The sequence below is a fragment of the Tamandua tetradactyla genome, chromosome 1, assembly GCF_023851605.1.
Source record: "Tamandua tetradactyla isolate mTamTet1 chromosome 1, mTamTet1.pri, whole genome shotgun sequence".
Classification (NCBI taxonomy): domain Eukaryota; kingdom Metazoa; phylum Chordata; class Mammalia; order Pilosa; family Myrmecophagidae; genus Tamandua; species Tamandua tetradactyla.
In genome coordinates, this window is record NC_135327.1 from 100,666,339 (window position 1) to 100,692,231 (window position 25,893).

Consider the following 25,893-nt stretch of genomic DNA (forward strand, 5'->3'; position numbering starts at 1 on the left):
CATAATGGCTTAATCGCATTTTTGTTTAATGAGACTGAGAGAACCGTAAATTCATAAAAAAAAAGATATATTACTAAGTTTAGTTGACATAAACTTATTAAGTAAATAACTGTTCCATTGTGAAGCGGATAGAAAGTATACAACTAATCAAACAATGACATTTCCTGTTGCTCTTCTTTTTCTAAATTGTTTTTAATCTTATCACTCCACCCATTCCATTTACTTACTACATTCTAAAAACTAGCTGGAATCGATATAACGGGTAGTTCAGCTGGTTTCTGGCTCAATTAGGAGATATGCCATTAAATTATATAAACAATTGGAGTGATGAAAAGTATACCCCATTACGAAATTTCATCTCCCAACTCACTAACTTAAAACTTAAAACCAGCGGGACTGTTGGACCAGACCCCTTGAGTAAGGGTTAATAGTAACTTAGTTTTTAAAGTCTCAATTCTTTTGCAGGATGACACAAATGAAGACATATGCTTCAACCCTTTGTATACTGCTTTTGGATTTGATACTTATTAATTATAGAAGCACATATTTATTTCTGGGAACTAAATACACCTTTTACTTGCCAAGAGTTTTAATTGCACTTTTTTTTTTTAATCTATCAAACTATCCTTTCAACATTTACTCTCTAATTTCTACTTTAGAGTATCTACAGAATGTCAAATATTACATTTCGTTCTCCCTGGAAATATGCTCACACTTATCAGACTCCAAGTCCTAGTTTTTGGTTTGGAATATATTCCTAGACCAATTGTGGATGACATAAGAGGTTGAAGGGGTCAGAGCCCTCCTCTTCTTGAAGACAGTCCCTATTGCATCATTGCAATTGGTCCAGTGAAATACTCCAAAGCTTTGGAAATTACATAAGCCCAGGGAGCAAGTCAATGTGATCTCCATCACTCCCTCCAACACAGCTCTTTTTTAAAAATTGTTTATGCAATTTATTGAGATATATTTATATACCATATAATCATCCAAAGTATACAATCAATGGCTCACAGTATCAACAGTAGCACATTCATATCACAATTTAGAACATTTTCATTACTCAAAACTAAAGAAATAAATAAAATAAAAAAGAACACCTAAAACATCCCATACCCCTTATCTCCCCCCACCATTATTATTTTTTGTTTTTATTTTCTTTCTCATCTGTCCATACACCGGATAAAGGGGGTGTCAGTCATTAGGTTTTCACAATCACACAATCACATCATGACAGCTACATAGTTACATAATCATCTTCAAGAATCAAGGCTACTGGAACACAGCTCACCTATTTCAGGTATTTCCTTCTAACTATTTGAATATACCAAAATTAAAAAGGAATTTCTATATATAATGCATAACAATAATCTCCAGAATGATCTCACGAATCTATCTGACATCTCTTAGCCACTGAAATTTATTCTGTTTCATTTCGTTTTCCCCCTTTGGTCAAGAAGACCTTCTCAATCACAAATGCCAGGACCAGGCTCATCCCTGGGAGTCATACTCCATGTTGCCAGGAAAATTTACACTGGAAGTTATGTCCCACTGTGGGGGGAGGTAGTGGGTTTATTAGCAGAGTTGGAGTAGAGAGAGATTATATCTGAGCAACAAAAGAGGTTCTCTAGGGGTGACTCTTACAATTACAAGTAGGCTTAGCTTCTCCTTTGCAGGAATAAGTCTCATGATGTCAAGCTCCAAGATGGAGGACTTGGCTTATTAAATTAGTCATCCCTAATGCTTGTAAGAATAACAGGAATTCCGCAGGTAGGGAAGTTTAATATTCCCACATTTTTTCCCAGTCCCTCAAGGGAACTTTGCAAGATACTTTTTTAATTTCTGTCCAAATTACTCTGGGATATTATCAGGGTATTATATTAACCTGTACAGAACAAGTTCTCATTCCCTATATTTGAATAAACCAATCATAGAGGTTAAATTAGATGGCATGCTACAGAAAATATAAATTTTGTACCAAATTAACATCTCTTCCTTTGGTATCACAAAGAAGTTGAAGTTTACAAGTACAGTCAGTATCACCTTTATCCTGTATTCTGATTTACCTCAGTACTAACCAACGCAGCGTCATTCATATCTCTAATTGAAGTCCCAGACTATTCTTAATTGCGCATCACCCACTCACAACTTTACCCTCAATTTTATGAGCATGTGCATTTCTTCCGCAGTATGACTCTACATATTGTATCAGATTTTTCAAAGGAGTTCATGTTTTTTCCAAAGTCAAGAGCCCTGACTGCTCCACATGGCCAGCCTTTTCCTTGAATTACATTCAAGGAGGCAAATGGGCCGAGATAAGTGAATTCTCCACACCACTGCCATGCTCCGATAAAGTAGTTTCGATACATACTTGCGATGTAAAAACTCACTGTTTGGGATTAGCTTTGAGAGCTTCGAGAGCCAAAGCGCTGTTCTCTGCAGGTACACAAACACCGACCGCATGCCTACAAGACGCGAGGCGGGGTGGGCGGGGCCGGCGGACGCTCACGTCGGGCACGTCGGGTCACCTGATATAGGAGCAGCGGCTCAGCGCTAGCCCCGCCGCTCTCTGTTTAGGCCTCCCGATGTCGGGGAGCTTGCCGGTTTCCCGCCGCACGGCCCCCCACGCCAGGCCTTCCCCAGGCTCAGCAAGCGGCGGAGGGCTTAAAGGTACTTCACCTGAGGGCTGTTGCTGTGGTTGTGGCCGTCCCCTGCCCGCACCCAGAGCGCTGGGATGTACGTTCCAGCACCGGTCTCCAAAGCGGCATCGGCCTTGAAGGAAGAACTGACAGATGGTCATTGCAACTGCGTCAACGACGGAGCCCCGGAGAACCGAGAGTCCTACCCAAACAATCGACGGCGCCCAGTCCCGTTGCTGTGACGTCATCTGCCTGCGCCTGGAGCAGTCCGCTTCGCTCTTGTTCTGCCCTCAATGGGAAGACAGGCGTGAGTCTACCCAATAGGATTTTAGAAGAACAGGGCTTCCTTGAGGTCGAGCGTCGCCTGGAAGGCGGGATGCTTGAAGGGTGAGGGAGAGAAAGGAAGCTGCGTTTCACCCCGGAGCAGGGTCTGGGACATGTAGGATGGCTCAAGTTCCAAGAGGAAAGCAAGGTCCCAAGAGGATGATTAGCTATGGTTGAGAGACCGACATGTTCTTTTCCTGTGTTACTGTATAAAAAGTAAAAATTAGCTTGGGTAAAGTAAAAATCTACCCTGTGTTAAAATGTTAGGCAGGATATCATTTATGTGAGCGTACTTGAGCAGATCACGATTTAGGAATTGAACAGCCCCCAAAATGCTTATGGAAGTGAGCTCGGCCTAGGGAGTGGAAAGAGGGAGCTTTATGTAGGGCAACGGAAACAAGGGAGGAGATGTTCTGATTGACTGATGTTAAGTGTCTTACAGAGTGGGAAGCAGCTATACTTGATTAGTGTGGTGTGCCTGTCCATTCTGATCTTTACCGAACTGGAACTAGTTTATCACCAGTATTTGCTTATCTGTAATTCTGTAGAGTCTGTTTTATTCCATTTTTGGAAGCTCCTGTCATCAATTGTTTTTATCATCTGGAAAATCCTTTCTTGGAAAGGGTTCTGTTTTAGTTTCTTAGGCTGCGCAAATACCATGAAATTGGTCAGGTTAAACAATCGGAACTTACTCCTTTTGATACTGAAAGAGAGTCCAAATCAAGGCCATGCTTTCTTCCCCCCAAAACAGCATTCTGGGGCTGGCTGCCAGATCCTAGGTTCCTGGGTCATATGACAAGCCCTTTGGCAGTCTTTTCTAGATTCCATTGATGTCCAGCTTCTGACTGCTCTTCTGGCTTTCTCTGTCTGAATTTCACTCTGCTTATAAAGGACTCCAGTTATAGGACCCATTCTGAGGTGGGCCACACCTTCTTAACTGAATTTATCTCACCAAAAGGTCCTACTTACAATGGTTCCACACCCGTAGGAATGGATTAAATTTAGCAACATGTTTTTCTGCATATAGCTTAAAATCACCAAAGAGTCCTTCCTGGTAACACCAATGCAGGTGCCCATTACATTTTACTTAACAGTGCCCTCTGTGGGTCATTTATCCAATGATCTCATTGGCAACCCAACCAAAACACCCTGGTCACAAGCTTTGATTTCTGATTTCTATTGTTCCATCAGTTATTCTGTTCCTTTTTTTATTTTCTTGATTGCAGTGAGGTTTGGTTGGGTGGTTTTAAATTACATTTTAAGACCACTGGAGTGGGGTTACTACTCAACTGAGTGGGTTATGGGTACAGCCCTTGCTCTGAGTCAGGGGTCAATTACTTTTATTTTTAGTCTCAGTCTGCTAGAGATGGGCCCAATTTTAGCTCACTTTTCTTTTAATTAGCAATCTTAAGAGTAGCTAATCTGTCTCAAGGATGACAAGGAATTTGAATGTGTTCTTGAAACAAGAAATAAAACAGATTACACAACAAATAATAAAACAGACTGATAATCACAATTAAAAGCACAAATCCGAAGTATTCTTGTTGTCCCCATATTCCATTAAACCAACAACCCAGGTCAGGAAGTAGGACTGTGCACTGAAATTTTTGAACCTGACTGATAACACAAAATATCTTAACTTGGTCCTTTAAAATATGTAGGTTACTTATCACTGTGCCACACTTAACATAAAAGCAACATTGTTCATGGGAAGTCAGGTTATCTATGGCATTTCTGTTCTGCAAGACCACTGAAGTTTCTTTGTCTCCTTCAGCCTGGAGGACTTGAAGAACATCAAGGATTGTGTTAAACCTTTGTTTCATAACTTTACATATATTTATAACGGTTCACTCAAGGCCATAAGTTCCTAGAGAAGGTATAGTGCACATGAAGGAGTGGGATCCTGTATTATTGTAGGTCAAAGGATGGGGAGTATTATCCCTCTTTTTTCAGTTTGAGGCCTGATGTATATAAGATTCTAAGTTAACTCTCTGACTGGCATTTAGGGTAGACATTATATGCAAGTTCACAGGCTCCATCCAGTTTACAGGTAGGTAACAAAATCATGTAGGTAACAAAATCATGTAGGTAACAAAGCCATACCTGCACTTTACAAAGTACGCAGTATGAAAAATAACTCAGAGGATAAACAAGAGCGTAATCTGATAATCCACAAGTGTGCTATAGTTTTCTGTTGAAACTAGAGAAATTTCTCGCCACAATCAGGAGAGAGCCAGGGGAAGCCAAGAGATGAAAGCCAACCCCAGAGAAGCAAAGTGAGGAACCCCCACAGGAACAGAGGCTAAAAGCAATGGAGCCTAGGAGCAGGGGACCAGCAGATGCCTGTCACATGACTTCCCAGCTGACAGAGGTATTTCAGATCCATCGCCTTCCTTGAATTAAGGTATCTTTCTCTGGATGCCTTAGCTTGGACATTTTTATAGGTTTAGAACTGTAAACTTGTAATTTATTAAATTCACTTTATAAAAGCCATTCCAATTCTGGTATATTGTAATTTTGGCAATTTTCAAACTAACACGCTCACCTATAAAGATGGGAACTCTGGAGTCAAGAACCAGAGACTATAAAGGTGGGAACTCTGGAGTCAAGAACTAGACTGATTTTACAAAAGGATTTTATTGGCTCCTTATAGTCAACTTAGTTCCTTAAAAGTGTCTGGTCACTTCTGATTAAATGAGCATCATTTGCAAATATATTCCAGTCAAAGCCTTGGTTATATAACCACTGTTTTGTTAACCAGGAGAATAGAGTCTTATTGAAGCTATGCAAATAATTATTTTTCCATAAAAATAAGGATATTCAGTACGAGTTTCCAAATTCTGGACAAATCAGGCAGGGAGAAAAAGATAAATGTTTTATGAATTACCAATAGCATAAGGGAAAAGAGTAAAGGAACCTTCTATCTAGAAAATTGAACATGAAAACATCAGCAATAATTTAAATAAAACCTATAATCATTTTTTATTAGTTCATTCAGATATAGGTAATTTGTTCTGCTTGATTTTGTGTGTTAGCAATCTCTTGAACCCATTGGTTTCTTCACTGAATTCTGGAGCTCTTGACTTGGTCCAGTGGTATGGTCTCAAAATTGTTTAAGCTATGTCATTAGAATTCTCTGCCCCAGAGTACCTGACGTAATCTTTTCCTTGGGTCCCTGAGACAGTGCTTTGGTTAAAGATGAAGTCCCCTAGCCTGTAGCTGATTGCAGGTGTTTTCAGGGAAGTATCAGAATAAAACTATCTGTTGTTGACAAAAGATGTTAAAGGCCATGTTTAACTTATTCCTGTTTTACAAAAGTGAAAGTTCTGATGAGAGCCCATTACAAATGCAGTTGAGAAAGAAATTTAGTTGTTTCTGAGGCATGTAATATTTCTTTAAGAATAACTGAAATTATGTCCAATAACACTGTACTGTCGTCTAACCTCAGATCAGTACTAGGACATCTCAAGGACAGTGAAGACATTGACAAATGTTTAGGAACTTCACATCATTTCTAAAATATTTCTATTAATGACATTTTATTCATACAGTTTAGTCAGAGGAAGATTAGAAAATCTTTTGTAATTTGACAACACTTCCCATGTGTTCTATTTTGCTAGCTGCTAGAATGCAATATACCAGAAAAGGAACGACTTTTTAAATGGGATATTTAATCAATTGCTAGTTTATAGTTCTAAGCTCACGAAAGCATCCCAATTAAAGCAAGTCTATAGAAATGTCCAATCTAAGACAAAGAAACCTTGGTTCAAGAAGGCCAATGACATTTAGGGTTTTTCTCTCAGCTGGAAACGTACATGGCAATATCTGCTAGCTTTCTCTCCAGGCTTCTTCTTATGACGCTCCCCCTGTGGCATTCTCCTTCATCTCCAAAGGTCACTGACTGAGGGACTCTGTCATGGCTGTCCTCTCTCACAATCTCAAGCTTTCTTCAAAATGCTTCCTCTTTTAAAGGATTCCAGTAAAGTAATCAAGACCCACCTGAAATGGGTGGAGAAATGTTTCCATCTCCATCTAATCAATTTTAATACCACAATTGATTGAGTCATCTCCGTGGAACTACTTAACCAAGTTTCCAACCTGTAGTACTTGATAGGAATTAGAAGAAATGGCTACCTTTACAAAATAGGATTAGGATTAAACACAGGTTTTCTAGTATACGTAAATCCTTTCAAACCAGCATACTTTGCAACTCTCAACATATCAAATAGCCTAACTATTTCTAGCATCTCTCTTTTTACAAGAGAAAAGAATAAATCCTTCATTTCCAGGCTCTTTCTGGGAAATCCCAAAGACAGTTTGAGATCAAAAGTTGTCTTTTAGGTTTTGATTTTGAGAAGGCAAAATGCAAAAAATGGTCAGGTTTCAACATTTTGTTAAATAGGGTCATGAGTCACTATGAAACAGTTAAAAGATTTAAAAAATAAATAGAGGAGTTAACATGATTGTTAAAACAAAGAAGTTCTTTCAGAAGTGAGATGTTCTCTAAAACAATAAATGATGATATAAAACATAAATTATTCTGATAAGATACCAAATCCTTGCTTGCTAGGCAAATTATTCTGATGGTTAAGAAAAACCTTTTACAACCCCTTACTAAAAGTGGATGAATAATTGAAGAAAACTTTGTCATTTTAACAGAGAAAAACAAAACTCTTAAAAATCTTATAGACCTAACAAATCTTAGCCAAACTTGACCATGACAAATAAAATTCTTTTTTCATCAGCCTTTTACAACTGTCTATATCCATTCAAATTTCGACCTACACATTCCTGTTTCTCATTCTGCAACAACCAGTTAGTTACCAGTCATTTTACTTTAGGACAAAACTACTCTCTTTTTCCTTAAAACAAACAAAAAAACACATCCTACATACCTTACATATTAAATTTACCAAAAAGATCTTGGAAACTGTTTGCAAGATAACATTTTATAAAACGCAATTACTTTTGAAATAAAGTCAGAACAATTACTCAATTTGGTTAAACACAAATTTACATTTTTCATCATCTGAAACATCTAGTAGCTATAATGCTAGTTTATTTGATCAGTAAACCTGTATACATTTAGGGAGAACATACCCAAGTACAATAAAATTGTATGCTTGTGTTATACAGACATACCCAGGTAGAATAAAAATATCTTCTTGTGTTGTACTTAATAGTGATAAATCAGAAAATATAGCTGTTTTTATTTAACAATAACAAACTATTTGCCAAAGGTTTACCTAAATGATATAAACTTGAATTTTGGGGGAAATACTTGGATTTAGTTCTATGAATACTATTTTTTTCACTGGAAATAATATGCATTCAATTTCCTTAATTTCTGAAACTTTAGGAATATTAATTTATATAGAAGCACTTATTTATCTTTAAGCCCATTTGAACAGAGCTCCTTTAAGAAATTTTATAAGTTAATTGGTAATACCATCTGAAGATAAGAAAATATAATCAGACATACCAATAGAGAGCTTATAACTTCAATATAAAGTTTTTCAGCCATAAATCACACATTAAAACACAGAAAACAGAAATATAAAACTCACTAGTTTATAAATAACTGGTTTTCTGTTCTTGCCCCCTTCTTATATTTTAATCAGAATTTTTGTTCTTGGCAGATGGAACAAATTGTGGTTATGTGCTTAATGTGACTGCTAATGCTTTTCCATTGATTTTTGTGTAAGAAACTTAAGATTTTTTTTTTCTTTTTTGCTATGATGTGTATTTTTCTAGAAGCTTTGCCCTATTTCTTGAGCGTATCTAACTTAATATTACTGTGAAAAGAGGGATGCTCTAGGTTCCATTCTGGGTCAGTCCAATCAGCTTTTGCCTTCCAGCATTCAGCTTCTAAGGTTCAGACCAATATATGTACCAACTAATATAGATCAGGTAACCCAGACTGTATACACCCAAAGAATTATAAATTTTTCTATGAATACTTATGTCTCTGAGTCCCATCTTTAACTACAGGTTAATGGTTACAGAAGTTCTTAACTTTAAAGTGTATCTTCTGCTAAGTTTCCTTTGCTTTCTCATGTTCTAAGTAAAATGGTAAATGAGAAAGAGGGTTAATAGATTCAGAATTATTAGGCGAAAGAGGATAAAGAGTAGCCGACTATCTCTACAAAGAAAATCACTACCCTACCCCCTACCAGGGACATGATATCCTGGGGTGAAATTCTCTCTGGCAATGTGGGAAATTACTCCCAGGGATGAGCCTGTCCTTGGCACCGTGAGATCGACAACAGCTTCCTGACCAAAAGGGGGCAAAGAAATAATAAAATAAGGTATCTGTGGCTAAGAGAATTCAAGTAGAGTTGAGAGGCTATTCTGTTGGCTACTGTTATGCAAGCTTCAGCTAGATGTTGCTAACTTCTACAGTTTGCTAAACCCCAACCAATGTCATTCCTGTTAACCCTAAAGAACACCTAGGGCTCTATCTGAGATTCTACAAAAGTTTCATGCACTAAATTTACCTTTCAGAAACTATAACCTCCAGGTGGTTTCTAGGCTGGATAAGTCCTGAAATCCAGAGGGGCCAGTCTCTCCAAGAACATCAACTAGTTCCATTCCCTTATCCTATACCATTTCAACGTGAAAAAGTTAGAATGGGCATAGCCCAAATATCCCTAAAGATTGGGAGAAGGATCCAAGGAGAAGTAAGAGTTATAACAGAGAAGATAGGCTTTAACAAATGAGTATAACTGTTGAATCATTAATATCTTTTTTTAGTTTTTTAGTCTTCAGTGTCCTGGAGCAGTTAAAAGGAAATATCTGAAATTGTGGAACTGTAACCCATACCAAACTTTGAAATCTATTCTAAAACTACTTACTTAAATGTACTTGGAGATTTATTCTTTTTTGTATATATATTTCACAATAAAAAACATAAAAAAAAATTAAAAAAGAGAAGGGGTGAAAGGCACAGCAGGAGTTATCTGTAGTCATTGTTGTCTTGGCTTAAGCTTTTTGGTTTTTTTTTTTAATTAGCTTTTGTGGGGAGTTCTTTTAATTAGGCTAATTTGGAGTCATTAATTCTTTTTGATGTCCCATTATACCAGTTTTTAAAAATGCATTTCATTGCTTTTGGGGTCTTCAGGATCCTCTTTTTCTAGAGGGCCTCTCAAATATTCTTGATGGATATCAAAAGGAGAGTCCATGTTGCTTAATCAAGATCTCATGTCTTTATGGTCTGATTCCCAGACCTGTTTTATCCAGACTCGAACTGGACTCTTAGTCTGATCCCCAGACTTTAACTCTGCTCAGACAAAGTTGGATAGCTCAAGACAAGTTAAGGAGTTCAGATCTGAGAGGAACTCACTTGTTGCTCTCTGGGCACCCACCCTAGAGAGCACAAAGGTAATTTTTAGCCTTTTGCTGCCTCCAGGGGCCGCTAGAGGTCTCCTTTTTTTTTTTTAATTAAAAAAAAATTACAAGAAACACAAAAATTCCCAACACATATACTCAGCAATTCACAATATCATCACATAGTTGCATAATCATCATCATGATCATTTCCCAGAACATTAGCATCAATTCAGAAAAAGAAATAAAAAGACAACAGAAAAATATAACGAACAGAAAAAAAAAAATTTACAGGCCATACCCCTTACTAGAGGTCTCCTTTGGAGCCCATTTCTGTTGCCAAAACTTAAAATATTAGACAAGGTATTTATGGGAGTTTGAGTAGTTTACAATTCATGAATTGGGCAGCATCCAATCAGCAGGTGAAAAGGAGTTCTACCTAGGGAGTGAAAAGGAAGAGCTATATAGGGCAAATGCATAAGCAAGTGAGTAAATGTTCTGATTGGCTGATGTTAAGTTTCCATTTTTATGTAGGAGTATTTTACGAAGTAGGGGCAAAGATACATGGATTAGTATGATATGCTTTTCCATTCTGATAGGCTATCTCTACTGAACTGAAATGGGTTTATCATCAGGCATTGTTTATCTGTAATACTGTAGAATGTGTTATATTCAATTTTTTTTCCCCAGAAAGCCCCTTTAGGTCAATTGTTTTGGCTCCTGGAAAATCCTCCTGCAGAAAGGTCCCTTCTGGTGATGCCCAATTCAGGCAGCCATTGTGTTTTACTTAACACCAGCCATTCATCAGGGAGTCTAATAGAGTAGGATAAAGCCAGCTGTGAAGTTATAGGAAACAATGTTTCTTTTTTCAATGTTTCTTTTTAAGCACACCCTACAGCTGAAAAGTATCATAGCAACCCTTTTGAGTGACTACTACATTCTTATGCACTGAGAAACCTTGCTCTTTGAGTGCCACATAAACGTTGCCATTTAAAATTAACATCAGTGAGAATGAAAGGAGGATCTAAGTCACCTTGATGTACAGAGGCAGTTTGAATTTCTAACTAAACAGAGCTTCAGGTAAGGAGTTTCTGAAAACAACATTCCATATTTTAACTTTGTAGTTCCCAAGTATAACTGAGAAATCAGGATTTAAGGGATGATTTTGATTATTGAATCATTATATGGATATTCTTTTTCTGCTTTCTGGTAATTTGGAGTAGATAAAGGAAATTCCTGAAATCTCTAAATTGCAATCCAGCTGCATTGGTCTTTGATAATGATTGTATAGTCCTTCTGCCTCTGTGATTGTAAAAGCCTTGTGACTAAACTTCATTTGTACCCAGTTATCCAGCTTTTCACCTTTAGAGTCTTGTAATCACTAAAGTCAGCCCCCAGTGTTTATTAATGAAAGGTCTTGGGTCAGCCCAAAACTAACCCACCCAAAGTCAAAAGTTTTCTAATAACCAAGGCTGGATCTAACCAAAATGGGCCTGAGTGCACAGTAGCTTAGACTTTAACCTGCAAGTCACGTATATCTCATTTTGCCATTTTCTTACATATGTTCTGTGACTAAGCCATCAATCTGTGCATGCTCAATAATTGGTTACCCCTAATTACATCATCTGGGGCTACTGTGCTCATTATCCTAAACCTGCCCATCTTTTTCTTTAATAAAACTATCAGAATTACTGCAGTTCAGGAAGACATTTGGGGCTGATAGGCCATCTGCTTTTCTACTTTGCCCCTAGTAATAAATTCTTTCTCTTTTTGAAACCCGGGTGTCTCAGGAATTGGTTATTGCATTGGGCAGAAGAATCCATGGCCATTGTCCGGTAGGTAACACAAGGAAACATGATACAACATACATTTCTCAATCCAGACCTGATATTGATGACTTTACACACATCTCTCTTTACTTTTTGCCTATCAAAACTCTGCTTCATTTAAATTTTTCCTAAACTCCCTTCCCCCAAATCCTATCATAACTCCATCTTTTCCTTGGTATGATGAGACTCCCTACAGTTCCTCTGGTCTGCAGCCTCCTTCATTGCGATAAATCAATAAATCTGACTTTATTGGATTATAGGTTTGTCCCTCATGATTTTAGGATGATGGGGCTAAGAGTGAGCCATTGTTCTTGCTCAAGCACGTTTGTGTTTGGGGACAGTGGGATCTGTGGAAACCCTAGGGAAACCTGGTACAAACTATTCTTTCTTTTATTTTAATAGTTCATTTGTTTTGTAACAATCAAACTTATTGAAGAGTTAGAAATACAGCACAAAGAAGCTTTTTCTGGAACCATTTGAGAAAATGTTGCTAACCTGATGCCCTGTCACCCCAAATAGTTGGGTATTTCCTACAAACAAGGACATTCTCCCACGTAACCACTATACAGTCATTAATATCAGGACATTTTTGATACATTACTACTATTTAATCCTCACACCCCATTCTATTTTGTTAAATGTTCCAATAATGTCCTTTAAAGGAAAAGGATCCAGTTTCAGAATCCTTTGTCATACTACTTTTGTCTCCTTCAATCTGGAACATAGCAAATGTCTACTTCAAAAAAAGAAAGAGCACTTTACAGGATAGATATTATAGGGGAAAAGGAAATTTTAAAAATGTCCTTTTCAACAGACTGCATTTTTAATTCATTTTTCTGGCACTGACAATTTTGCACAGTATTTCTAAGGCAGAAAAGAGACATTAATGATAACCTACAGCAACCTATCTACATACTTCCCAGTGGTTCTAGTCAGTTGTTACATTTTGCTAGTGCATTTGAAAATATCTGAAACAATTCCACATTGGAGATTACTTTACTAAATTAAGTAATATAATGATAGGATAATATGGTAAAATTATACGTGGCCTTCAAAAAAACCAAACTAGCTACATTTCTCAGTGAAGTACACAATTTAAAACCCCACATAAAAATACCCGAAGAGGCAAATCAATAGAGGCAGAAAGTAGATTACTGGTTGCCTAGACCAGGGATTGTGTAGGGTATTGGAGGGTAATGGAGATGACTGCTTCTGGGTACAGGGTTTCTTTTGGGGATAAGGGAAATGTTTTAAAATAGATTTGATGGGTTCTATTATTTCACAACAAATATAACCAGTGACTGGTACATATTAGATGGGTGAATTGTATGGTAAATGATTATAGTTTAGTAAAGCTGTTAGACACATAAAGAGCCCTGCATAAATATAAATATACCCACGTGCTTTTTTTTTTTTTTTGCATGACCAGGAAATGAACCTCTGCCTCCAGTATGGTAGGCGAGAATTCTGCCTGCTGAGCCCCGTGGCTGGCCCCCCATCGTGCTTTTTGAAGTCCCTTTTTATATAAAAAGTTGTAGGGATCAAGAATATTCTTTATAAGAACACAATGAAAATTAAAATAGAAACATGGCTTCATAAAAACACATTTAAGATGAAGATGAATAAAACTGAGTAGTCTGTTTTAAGTTAAAAAATATTTAATATTAATAGATAAAAACATTGATGGTGACAGCTTTATATGGCTCATTCCATACATACTGTAAGGGCAAAACATTACTAAGAAAGAAATGAGTAGTTGGGTTTGTAAAAGATTTATTGACCACATAAAAACAATGACTATAAGATTTGACATGTATTTAAAACTGAAAATTTTACAAAACTTTTAGAGACCACTGAGTTGAATATTTTGCTGATGTGTCCTGCTAAAGGAAAAAAGTCATGTATCTTTTTGGCATTTTTAAGACATTCAGTCAGTGTAGGTATTGTGGTACAACTATCAGTGCTATTCTAGTGATCTAGAAATTTGTTATAAATAGCTTTATCTTATTAGGATTGAATTTTATTTAACAATGAGGACTGAAAAGACAGAATCCTTTTTAACCATTGGGTAAAAGAGTGAATTAATAATGGCATTAATCTTGATATTTTGTATTAAAAAAACAGAATAAACTTAATTGGATTGAATATATTTCCTGAGGAGTTGGGCACATTTAAAATCCCCAAAATCCATTTATGCCATTTTATGAGTGTGTGTATGTGTATGTGTTTACTCATTCTGGGCTTACTTTTAAAATGAAATACATTGGGAACTAAAAGAAGCAAATGAAGACAAGCAAAATTATGTGAGACAAAGCTGCTCCATCAGAGATGCTTGCCATGGCTGGTAATTTATAGGAGTCCTTAGTTACTGACTGAGCAGAAATAAACAGATCAAACTACATAATACATCTATGATGTATGAAAATAGAATCTAGAGCTAAGATGAAGCTGCTTCACTGACAAGCCAATCACTCAGTCTGTCATAATCATAGTTAAAAATGTGAAATTCATTTAAGAATTCATATTTTCACCAAATGCTATAATTTTTCAAGTTTTCTTGCTAGATATGTTCCTGGCTGTATAGCCAGCTAAATATGATCTTCTAATTAAGTAAGGAAATCCATATTAAAACAGTATCTATTTTATCTTACGTTACTTGAAACTTTCTTAAAAAAAAACAACCAAAAAAAAAACAAACCACTAAATCAAAATTTTGTAACCAAAATCTTGGAACAAAGCACTGGTGGCCATATTTTTGAGTCTCTGATGAGTCTTGAAGTTTACTCTTTCATGTTTCAAGGGTCTCTTCATTTGCTCCACAGGTATCAACAACACAAATTAAACAACTTGTTACTGGAAAAGCACGGACTTTGGAGTTGGCGATCCATTTGTCTGTTTCAGTATTATATTCAAGGATGTGTCCTAAACGACCCACACCTTGAAAACCAGCCAAGACATAAACTATAGAGCCAACTGCTGCACACTTCACTGTCACACCCTTCCATGGCATTGGTGAGACCATCTTCCATTCATTTAATTTAATATCATAATATTCTACATTGTCCAGGCCACCTTCAAGAGAATAAAACATGAACAACATGAAAAACTATATGTACAATTCTAAGCTCTCAAAGTAGTATTTTCCCAATATTTTACTATGAAAAATTTAAAATACTCAGAAAAGTCAAAGTTTTACAATGAATGCCCATGTATCTACCGGTAAATTCTAACATTAATTAACATTCTATTAGCCTTACTTTAAAACAATAGAAACTTAATTTAACTTTATTATTATTATTTTTGGCTTTAGAATCATAAATGTTGATATTTAATCTACAAATTTACAATAATCTGGTTTGGAAAATCAAAAGGTAAACAATGGCTTTCCCTTTGATTATAATCATTCAATATCCTTCTTTCTTTTCTTCAACCATTTATTGTTCACCAGTTTATGGAAAATTGCAATGGATGGTACAGGAGAAGGGAAAGAAGTTATTTCTTTGTTATACTTAAGTAATGTTTAAAGGTACTGACTAAAATGAAATTGTGGACTATCTCTAGATTCAATCTAGATTCCCCAATATTTAAGATTATTTAAAGTTCATTTGTATACCATTATTTAAAACACTAAAAAGGTAAATTTACTCATTTAAAAAATAGTCTTCTTGAACTAATACTTAAAAATGGTTTAAGTGGCAAGTTTTATGTCACATATATGTTACCACAATTGATATTTTAATGCAATGTTTAAAAACATTTAGGAAACTCTACCATTCAGAACCTGGATACAAGCCCTAAAATTTGTCTTTAAAAAAATGTTAGAGGCATAAGTTCAAGTATGTCTACCGCTCAACAGTTCTTAAACTGGTATGATACCATTTCCCAAGGGGGTATCTGGAAATGTGTAGGAGCCACCCAAGATTGTCGGTGACTGGTGGCCATTACTGACATTTTATGGGCAGGGATGTTACACATCCTGTAATGTTTCATAAAGTATGCTAGCTCCAAGAAACTATAAAAATAGGTATAATGATGTATGTGATAAATGTTTGCCTCTGGGTTTTAAGAAATGCTTCAGTAAATTGAGGTAAGGAAATATCAGTAGACTCACTGGGAAAGTTGAAGAGTAAGTTAATATCACATACCTAAACCATTCTGACCACCCACAGCAAATATCTTGTCTTTTACAAATACCAGTCCATGATTCTTCCTAGCCTCAATCATTGGACACAGCTCAGTCCACCTGAAATCATGAAAGAAACTTTTTAGTATACTTGTTCATAGGAAGTAAAAAGACTCATACTAATTTCTAAGATAGGCCTGTTACCCCAATTAAGTGCTCATTTACCACTCATGTGTACACACACACAGAAAAATATCTGGAAGGCTAGAAAACAAAGGTTTAAAAGGGATTAAGGGCAATTAATATAGGATCATATCATCTGCAAATAATGAGAGTTTTACTTCTTGCTTTCCAGTATGGATGGCTTTTCTTTTTCTTGCCTATTTGCTCTAGCTAGAACTCCTAGGACAATGTTGGATAACAGTAGTGACAGTGGGCATCCTTGTTTTGTTCCTGATCTTAGAGGGAAGGCTTTCAGTCTCTCACAGTTGACATGTTAGCTGTGGATTTCTCCTGTTTGCCCTTTATCTTATTGAGGAAGTTTCCTTCAGTTCCTGTATTTGAAGTGTTTTATCAAGAAAGGATGCTGAATTTTGTCAAATGCCCCTTCTGCATCAATTGAGATGATCATGTGGTTTATCCCTTTTGATGTATCAATATGCTATATCACATTAATTGATTTTCTTGTGTTGAGCCACCCTTGCATACCTGAAATAAAACCCACTTGGTCATGGTGTATAATTCTTGTAAGGTGCTGTTGGATTCAATTTGCAAGTATTTTGTTGAGAGTTTTTACACCTATATTCATTAGGGAGATTGGTCTGTAGTTTTCCTTTTTTGTAGTATCATTATCAGCTTTGGTATTAGGGTGAGTTAGGAAGTGAACCCTCCTCTTCAATTTTTGTAAGAGTTTGAACAGGATTGGTATTAGTTCTTGGAGTGCTTGGTAAATTTCCTCTGTGAAACAGTCTGACCTGGGGGTTTTCATTGTAGGGAGGTTTTGAAGATGCAGTTAATGTCTTTCCTTGTGATTGGTTTGTTGTGTTCTTGTATTTCTTCTCCAGTCAGTATAGGTTGTTCATGTTTCTAAAGGAATTCTCCATTTCATCTAACTTATCTAGTTTGTTGACATACAGTTCTTCATAGTATCCTCTTTTTTATTTCATCAGGGTCTGTAGTAATGACCCCCTCTCATTTCTGATTTTACTTATTTGCAGTTTCTCTCTTTTTGACTTTGTCAGTCTAGCTAAGTGTTTGTTGATCTTATTGATCTTCTCAAATAGCCAACTTCTGGTTTTATTAATTCTCTCTATTGTTTTTTTTTGTTCTCCATTTCATTTATTTTCCATTTAAATCTTTGTTATGTCTTTTCTTTCTGCTTGCTTTGGGATTAATTTGCTGTTCTTTATCTACTTCTTCAGTTGTTCAGTTAGGTCTTAGATTTTAGCTCTTTCTTCCTTTTTAATGTAGGCATTTAGGGCTGTGTATTTCCCTCTCAGCACTGCCTTCACTGCATCCCATAAGTTTTGTTATGCTGTATTCTCATTTTCATTTGTCTCAAGATGTTTCCTGATATCTCTTGCAATTTCTTCTTTGACCCACTTACTGTTTAAGAATGTGCTGTTCGACTTCCATATATTTGTGAAATTTCTGGTTTTCTCATGGTTATTGATTTCCAGCCTTATTCTGTTATGAGCAAAAAAAGTGTGTTTATCATTTCAATCTTTTTGTTGTTGTTGTTCTGCATGGGTAGGTACCGGGAATTGAACCTGGGTCTCTGGCATGGCAGGTGAGAATTCTGCTGCTGAGCCATCATGGCCTACCCTTATCATTTCAATCTTTTAATACTTACTAAGACCTTTTTTGTACTCAGCAAATGGTCTATCCTGAAGAATGTTCCATGAGCACTTGAGAAAAATGTATATCCTGCTGTTTTGGAGTGCAGTGGACCTATATATATCTGTTAGGTATAATTCATTTATCATATTAAATTTGGTTCTCTATTTTCTTATCGATCCTCTGGACCAAGCCAAAGTCTAGTTCAAGGCTATATGTCCCAGAGAGTTGCCCTTCCGGCCAAGTGTTAACTCAGGACTGCTTTGATTCTCCCTCTTTTCCTGAGGGGAGGGCCTCCCTGACTCTTCTGGGTCTGGGTGAACAAGGAGCCCCTGACCCTGGCAATGGGAGATGAGCATTGTATACTATGGTAAAGACTTTGCTTGGGGGTACAATGGAGCTGGTGGTTCTCAGCTTCCCTGCTGGAAAGACTCCAGACTGCAGGACTGAGAAGGTCAGCTTCACCACCCAACAGCTGGGCAAGACCCAGGTCAGTGGCATCGTAATAAAGCTCCTTCCCTCAACCCACCTCTCCACTTGTGAAACTGTAACCAAGAAATTAGGGTTTAAGGGATGATTATGGTTGCTTTCTCATATTGGAGAGGGAAATACCTGAGATCTTTGAACTGTAATCCAATTGCCTTGATTTCTGATAATGATTATATAGCCTTTATTCTGTGCCCTCGTGATTATAAAAATCTTGTGACTGACCCTCACTTGTATCCATTTTACCCAGTTTTTCAACTTTAGAGTCTTGTGGGTCATCAGGGTAAAAGTAGATAAGGAAGTTAGTACAGTGGTACCTTATTTCCAGGTAATAAGTTAGTACCTTATTTCCAGGTAATCACCCATGCTCCTCCCTTTGCCTCTTACACTTTTCTGTTTTCTGGGTACCATTCGGTATGGGGTTTGAGGCCCTGACCTGTGTTTGTCTGTAAAGGATTTAAAACCCCACCCTGAATTTGTCTGTTGATATACTCCTGGAAACTAAATCATCCAACAATTAATTTGTATTTAATGAAATTAAGTATGCCTGTTTCACTGTTAGCTGGTATGCTACCCTAGGTATAGTTAGTGTTTAATGCCTATTTAATTGTTAATCAGTATGTTAAGCATTTAATGTGTGTTTAATTATTAATTGGTGTGTTTGGTCTAGTTATTATTAATGGTTGTGTTAATTATATAGCAAATGTTAAATATCAATATGTTAGTTGGTGTCTGTGCCGGTTTGAAAAGATTACATACCCTAGAAAAGCCATGTTTTAATGCTGATCGTTAATCCCTAATCAGTACTATAAACTGGAAACTTGGTTAGATGATCTCCACAGAGATGTGACTCACCTAATTGTGACTCACCAATTAACCTTGGATTAGAGGGAGATGTAACTCTATCCATTCCAGGTGTGTCTTGATTACTTTACTGGAGTCCTAAAAAGAGGAAGCATTTTGGAGAGAGACAGAGCAACAGAGAGAGCCACAAGAACCATTAGAGTCCATGCAGCCAGAGACCTTTGGAATAAAGGAGGAAACGCCTGTAGGGGAGCTTTATAAAACAAGAAGCCTGGCGAGAAAGCTAGCAGATGTCACCATATTCGTCATGTACCTTTCCAGTTGAGAGAGAAAGGTTGAACTGCATCAGTCTTTCTTGAGTGAAGGTAACCTCTTGTTGGTGCCTTAATTTGGACATTTCTATAGATTTGTTTTAACTGGGACATTTTGATAGCCATAGAACTGTGAACTTGCAACTTACTAAATCCCTCCTTTTAAAAGCTGAAGCTGTTCCAGTTCTGGAATATCACATTCCAGCACCTAGCAAACTAGAATAGTGACTTACTGCGTTTGTATTGGTCAAGTGTTTCTGAGTGTTTACTGATTATGAAAATTCTTTAAAATGGGAACCTTTTGGGTTATATTGAAAAGTTGGAAAGATTGTAGTTATGAGTCTATGAGCAAAAGGTTTACTTCTGTAACACAATCTGGCCTCAGTATGATTTAGAATCAGGAGCAAAATGGCCTGGGAATGGCTTTATAACTGTTCTGCAAAAAGCAGAAATGGGATAAGATTATGTATATTCAATCCTATATTTGTCCCTCTCAAAAGTATTTGTTTCTTGTGCAATTAACTTTCTATTTTGTGTCTGCCCATTCAATGTATATTCGCATACCTCCAGATTATAAACAAATTAACAAAAAATCCTAAAAAGCTCTATTTGAATTGCTTAAAAATGAATAAGTGCATATAAATATACACACACACACATATATAAATTAGTACCCGTAGAGTCTCAGAAGAAATGAACCTCTGGGTAGCAGTGTTCAAAGTCTTAATTTTTATAATTACTGTAAACAAACCTGGACATTAGAAAAAACAGCCCCTGGAAATTTCCGTAAAGCAGCAGAAGGCTGCCAGAGGGCTGCCTCTAGAAAAGGCAGAGAGACCTTTTCCAATTGTCTGGGTCACAGCTTTAAGTGAAACAGATCTAAGAATTGGAAATAATTAAGAAAGACACAGAAACTCTCAAATCCTACTGCCCTCATTTAGAACTTTTAAAACTAAGTTCAACAGACCAGACCTCATTATTTCTGTCCCACCTATTCCTGTCCCCTGGGTTTAATCACCCAAAGTAGCTATGAGGGAAGGATTAGGTACAGAAAGATGGGGGAGGTGTGGTTTAAAATTCTTCAACTGGGCCTGGAGATCAGAAATAGTAGGCATAGAAAAAATGCTATGGAATAGGCCATGTTTGTTAAAATTATTTTTTTTCCCCAATAATACCTTTGCAATGGTAGCCATAGTAATCAGATCATTATTAAAATATGAATAGCCTTTGGATAGGAGTAACTGAATAAAATCTAATTGCTAAATTTCAGTAAGTAAAATGAAAAGTCCTTAAGAGCTATGAAAAAGTTTTCCTGGATTTAGTCTTGGGACAAATTAAATAATTGCAGTATATTTCCCAGAACTTGATAGTTAATGTACTTTTAAGGTTGTTTGTACTTTTAGGATATCATAAAAACAAGGATTTTTTTTAACCTCCATTGAAAAGAATAAGAAAGGAAATACAGCTGCAAAATTGCAGTGCCAAAGTCTAGGCTGATTCCTGTTTTTCTGATGACTTTTTAAATCAAACAAATACAATTTTATTCTGTTTAGGTATGTTCTCCCTAAATTTATACAAGCTTGCTGATAAAATAAGGTAGTATTGTAAGTACATTCTCAAAATTCCTCTCAAAAATAGCCTAACTAAAGAGGTTGTATAAATAGAGCAATGTACCTGGTAATAATGACATTTATATAAAATAATAAAATGAAAATATGCTGGTGCTTAAATATATCCTTTTTAGGAGATAAGTTTAGTAAGAAATATAAATGAAATTTTTGTAAAACCTTGATTTCCTAGAATCTGGCTTTTTAGTTACTTTGCCATTTGTTATTTCAGTATGTGGAAAAATTTGAATTTGTAGTGGCTTTGTTAATTTCAAGCAATACATTTTTGTTGGTAAGTGCTGTCATAAATAAGGAAGACATAATAGTTACCTTCAAGGAGTTTATATTCTAGTTAGAGAATATTTGTACCAGCGCATAGTGTAAGACAGTAATAATAAAGGAATAAAAATGCGGGAAGGATTTGAAAAAGCAGACAAATAAAAAATAACCTAAGAAGACCTCATAAAAGAGATGACACTTGTTAAGATTTTTGAATAAACAGTAGCATTTTAATAAATAAACCTCTGAACTAGTTTTTTTAGAGGCCATAACTTAATTTTGTGAACTAACATATCCTTGGTATTATTTAGCACTTAAGAGTAATATTAAGAAAAATTTGAGGTATTTTTCTGGATATAAATCCCTTAATATTTTAAAAGTTGATTATATTTCAAACTTGGGCTCTTTGAACCTTTGAAGGTAGTGCTGAATTGGACTGAAAGATTTTAGGCATATTACAAAGTAATCATTTGTGTGTTGTGAATATAAAGTATATAAATGCCTGGCTGTGTTCCAAACCCAAACATACTTTTCTTTCTTCTATTATTTTGTAGTATCTGTCTCTTCTCCCCTTCATGAATACTGTTATTGGAAGTATGCATGTTCAAAGAGCTTTGTGAATTTGTTATCAAATTTATTTCTAATTATATGCAGTCTGGATAAAGACTATAGGTGGGACAGTATTTTCATTATTTTCCATATTAAGATGATCATATTCTCTGATAAAAGTGAATTTTTGTTTGTACACGGACTACAAGCCCTGAGTGGATATAGAAAGTTATAGAAAGTTTATAAAAGTGAATTGTGGGCAGGCATGGTGGTGCAGTGGCAGAGTTCTCAACTACCATGCTGAGACCTGGGTTTGATTCCCAATGCCTGTCCATGCAAAAAAAAAAAAAAAAGTGGATTGTGTCCGTCATAGTCAATGATGACCAAACATTTATTAAGCCTGTTTATAGTATATGTATTTTATTAAAAAAGGCTTTTGTGTCAAAACACATGTGTTGGTTTGAATCTATTATGTACCCCAGAAATCTAGCCATATTTATCTCCATGGAGAGGTGGCGTGCCTGACTGGGGTGTGATCTTTTGATTAGATGGAGATGTTACTCCACCCATTCCAGGTGAGTCTTGATTAGTTTACTGAAGTCCTTTAAAAGTGGAAACATTTTGGGAAGAGCAGAGCTGACACAGATACCGACACTTGGAGAACAGAGACATGGATGTTTGGAGATACTTGGAGGCCAGCAGACGTCGCCATGAGATGTTATGCAAACCAGAACCTGGAGAGAACCATAGGAAGTCAAGAGATGAAAGCCAGCCCCAAAGAAGCAAAGTCAGGAATCCCCACAGGGACAGAGCCTGAAAGCAATGGAATCCAGGGGCAAGGGACCAGCAGCACCAGTCACATGACTTCCCAGCTGACATAGATGTTTCAGACGAATCAGCCTTTCTTGAGTGAAGGCAATCTCTTGTTGGTGCCTTAATTTGGACACTTTCACTACTTTAGAACTTTAAACTTGTAACTTATTAAATTCCTTTTTTAAAAGCTGTTTCATTTCTGATACACTGCATTCTGGCAGCTTACAAACTAAAACATCATGTAGTCATACAAAACTAAAGTTTAGTTTTCTCTCTTTTAAAATATTAAAATAATGTGAATTGATCATCAGCTCTTAATGAAAAGTTTTTAAAAAGTTTTTCTTAGTCATCCAGGTATTCTGTCCTGGTGTAAATATCAAAATAGTATCTTTGTTATTGCTTCTGTTAGCCTTATTGTCCTTTGTTTCAGAATACAATTCTTCTCACTTCTGAAAGAAAACCGTTACAAAAAATTTGTTCTTTCATCATGTAAAAGTGAGGTGCTAAAATAGTTTAACATATTGCATAGGAGGTGATTGGGAAGTATTACAGCAGTTAAAGGGGATTTTCTATCCTGTTGTTAGCTAAAGGTGCATGGGTTAAATATTATTCATATATTTAGAAACTATATAAAAATTCTTAAAAACTTGACAGTTGTTCTCACTGTGCATGTCAAATTCTAATACTAATATGTACTATGTTAAAAATGGTATAATGTTAGTCATGGTTTTAGTTTTTCTTAGAAAAAAGCTACAGATCATAGAAACAATCTGATTTACTTGTCAGTCACACTACTTTGCTCTAATGCTTCTATAAAAGTATATGTGGTCAAAACAAATAAACAAAAAAGATAAAAAAACAACAAAAGTATATGTGTCAACTATATGAAGTCAGAGCTTCATCTACAACAAGGAGAGACTTAATAAAAAGGGCAGGACAAATATATAAATTATAATTTATCTGTTAATTAACATAATTCTGGTAAACATGTAAAAGTGAAACTGGAAGAAACCTCTGCTATGGTTTGGCAATATAACACAACTGTCAAATGTTTTTATTTTTAAAAGTAGCTGCATTTAAAAATGCTTACAAAAAATTAGGGCTTAAGTTATATGCTTTTACAGCAGTCACATTCACCATGATCATGTGGTGATTTGGAACATTTGCATCATTCCAGAAAAGAAATAAAAGGAAAAAAACTCATACATACCATACTCCATACCCCTCCCTCTCACTGACCACTAGTATTTCCATTTACCCAATTTATTTTACCTTTTGTTCCCCAATTATCTATTTAATTTTTATCCATTTTTATTTATTTATTTTTACTCATCTGTCCATACCCTGGATAGAAGAAGCAACAGACACAAGGTTTTCACAATCCCACAGTCACATTGTAAAAGCTATATCATTATATAATTTGTCTTCAAGAATCAATGCTACTGGAACACAGCGCAACAGTTTCAGGTACTTCCTTCCAGCCACTCCAATATACCATAAATTAAAAAGGGATATCTATATAATGCATAAGAATAACCTCCAGGATAACCTCTTGACTGTGCAATCTCTCAGCCACTGAAATTTTATTTTGACTCATTTCTCTCTCCCCTCTTTTGATGAACAAGACACATTTATTCTTGAGCTTTAACTGTCATTTCTAAATTCTGAAATGCTTTGCTAAGCTTAAGTATTTGTGTAACACCTGAAACTCAGAATTAGTTCTCCAGCTCTGAAAGTCAGCATTACTCCATACAGCAGCTGTAAAACAACTGAAGAAGAAATCAGACCCCAATTAGAAATGTGGCTGAAGCTGATCTACTTAAAACTAAGGTAAATCAGAATATAGGGTAAAAAGATAACATTATCTGTATTTTAAAACTTTAACTTCTGTGTGAAACAAAAAGTGTTTATTTTATCCCAAATTTAAATTTTCTGTAGTATACTATCTAATGTAAGCTGTCTGGTCAGTTTATTTAAACCATATAATTCAGCTTTATTTGACTGGGAACCTAGAATAAGAAGTAAAATCTTAATATTCTGTACGAGTTAGTGTTATACCCCGATGCATTTCAGAATATTTTGGGCAAAAAATTTAAAAAGTACTTGCAAAGTCTTGAGGGACTGGAGAAAAAGTGGAACTATTAAATTTCCCCATGTAGGATATTCCTGATATTTTCTTAAGCAATAGGGGCTCCCAATTTAATAAGCCAAGGCCTCATTCTTGATGCTTGCCCATATGAGGCTTATTTCTGTAATTACAAAGCTAAACCTACTTATAATTAATGCCTAAAAGTCATCCCCAGAGAGCATCTTTTGTTTTCAAGATGTGGTCTCTCTAAGCTAAATCCTGACCTCCCCCCTGCATAAGACATGACTTCTAGGGGTGTTAAGTTGCTCTGGCAATGAGGAACATAACTGAGGGTTAAGCGTGGCCCTGACAACGTGAAGCATGACTTCCAGGGATGAACCTGACCCTGGCATCATGAAATTAGTTAACCAAAAGTGGGGAAAAGTTTCAGTGGCTAAGAGATTTCAAATAGAGTTGAGGTCACTCTAGAGATTGCTCATATAAGGTTCAGCCAAATATTCAAAGTGTCACCAAGTGGCAAGGCTCCAAACCAACATTTCTGGAAACTCTAAAAGATACCCTGGGCTCTATAAAGGTTTTATTTATTAAATTTGTTTTTTAGAGATTTAAAGTCTCTGGATTATTCCAATGCCAGATGAGCTCTAAAACCCAGAAGTACTGGTCTCTCCAAAAACAACCGGTCTTACCACTCTGCTCCATAATGTCGATGACCCTTTTTTCAGCATGAAAAAGTTTAAAGAGTCACCACCCAAACATCCTTCAAAATTGAGAAATAATTATCAAATCAGAAGGGGTAGTTGTAACTGAGAAATTAAGATTTAAGGGATGATTATGGTTGTTGAGTTATTACATAAATACTCATTTTTGCTTTCTGGTAT

The 25,893-nt window shown here is 36.0% G+C and overlaps 2 protein-coding genes and 1 long non-coding RNA gene across 12 annotated transcripts in view; 1 reads left to right on the top strand and 2 right to left on the bottom strand.

The window, feature by feature from the left end:
• NUP42 (nucleoporin 42) overlaps window positions 1-2,886 on the bottom strand; it is a 51,463-nt gene extending 48,577 nt beyond the window's left edge. For 2 of the 3 annotated variants that reach the window (XM_077121938.1, XM_077121930.1), the window contains exon 1: window positions 2,680-2,886. In XM_077121938.1, the coding sequence (XP_076978053.1) occupies window positions 2,680-2,800 (121 nt within the window). In that variant the 5' untranslated portion in view covers window positions 2,801-2,886. The remainder of the gene's footprint in view (window positions 1-2,679) is intronic. The other variant, XM_077121948.1, reaches the window with a different exon arrangement.
• On the top strand, window positions 2,548-24,022 carry LOC143650772 (uncharacterized). 2 transcript variants are annotated; one of them, XR_013159669.1, is made up of 4 exons: window positions 2,548-3,026; window positions 11,176-11,369; window positions 12,080-15,130; window positions 19,479-24,022. It is a non-coding gene; the product is annotated as an uncharacterized LOC143650772 (long non-coding RNA). The 2 variants fall into 2 exon arrangements; XR_013159668.1 differs by having other exon boundaries at window positions 14,941-15,130.
• Window positions 13,779-25,893, bottom strand: part of KLHL7 (kelch like family member 7) — a 110,721-nt gene continuing 98,606 nt past the window's right edge. For all 7 annotated transcript variants that reach the window (XM_077121841.1, XM_077121851.1, XM_077121859.1 and 4 more), the window contains 2 exons: window positions 16,264-16,361; window positions 13,779-15,190 (listed from right to left, as the gene is read on the bottom strand). In XM_077121841.1, coding sequence (XP_076977956.1) covers window positions 14,907-15,190; window positions 16,264-16,361 — 382 coding nt within the window. In that variant the 3' untranslated portion in view covers window positions 13,779-14,906. The remainder of the gene's footprint in view (window positions 15,191-16,263; window positions 16,362-25,893) is intronic.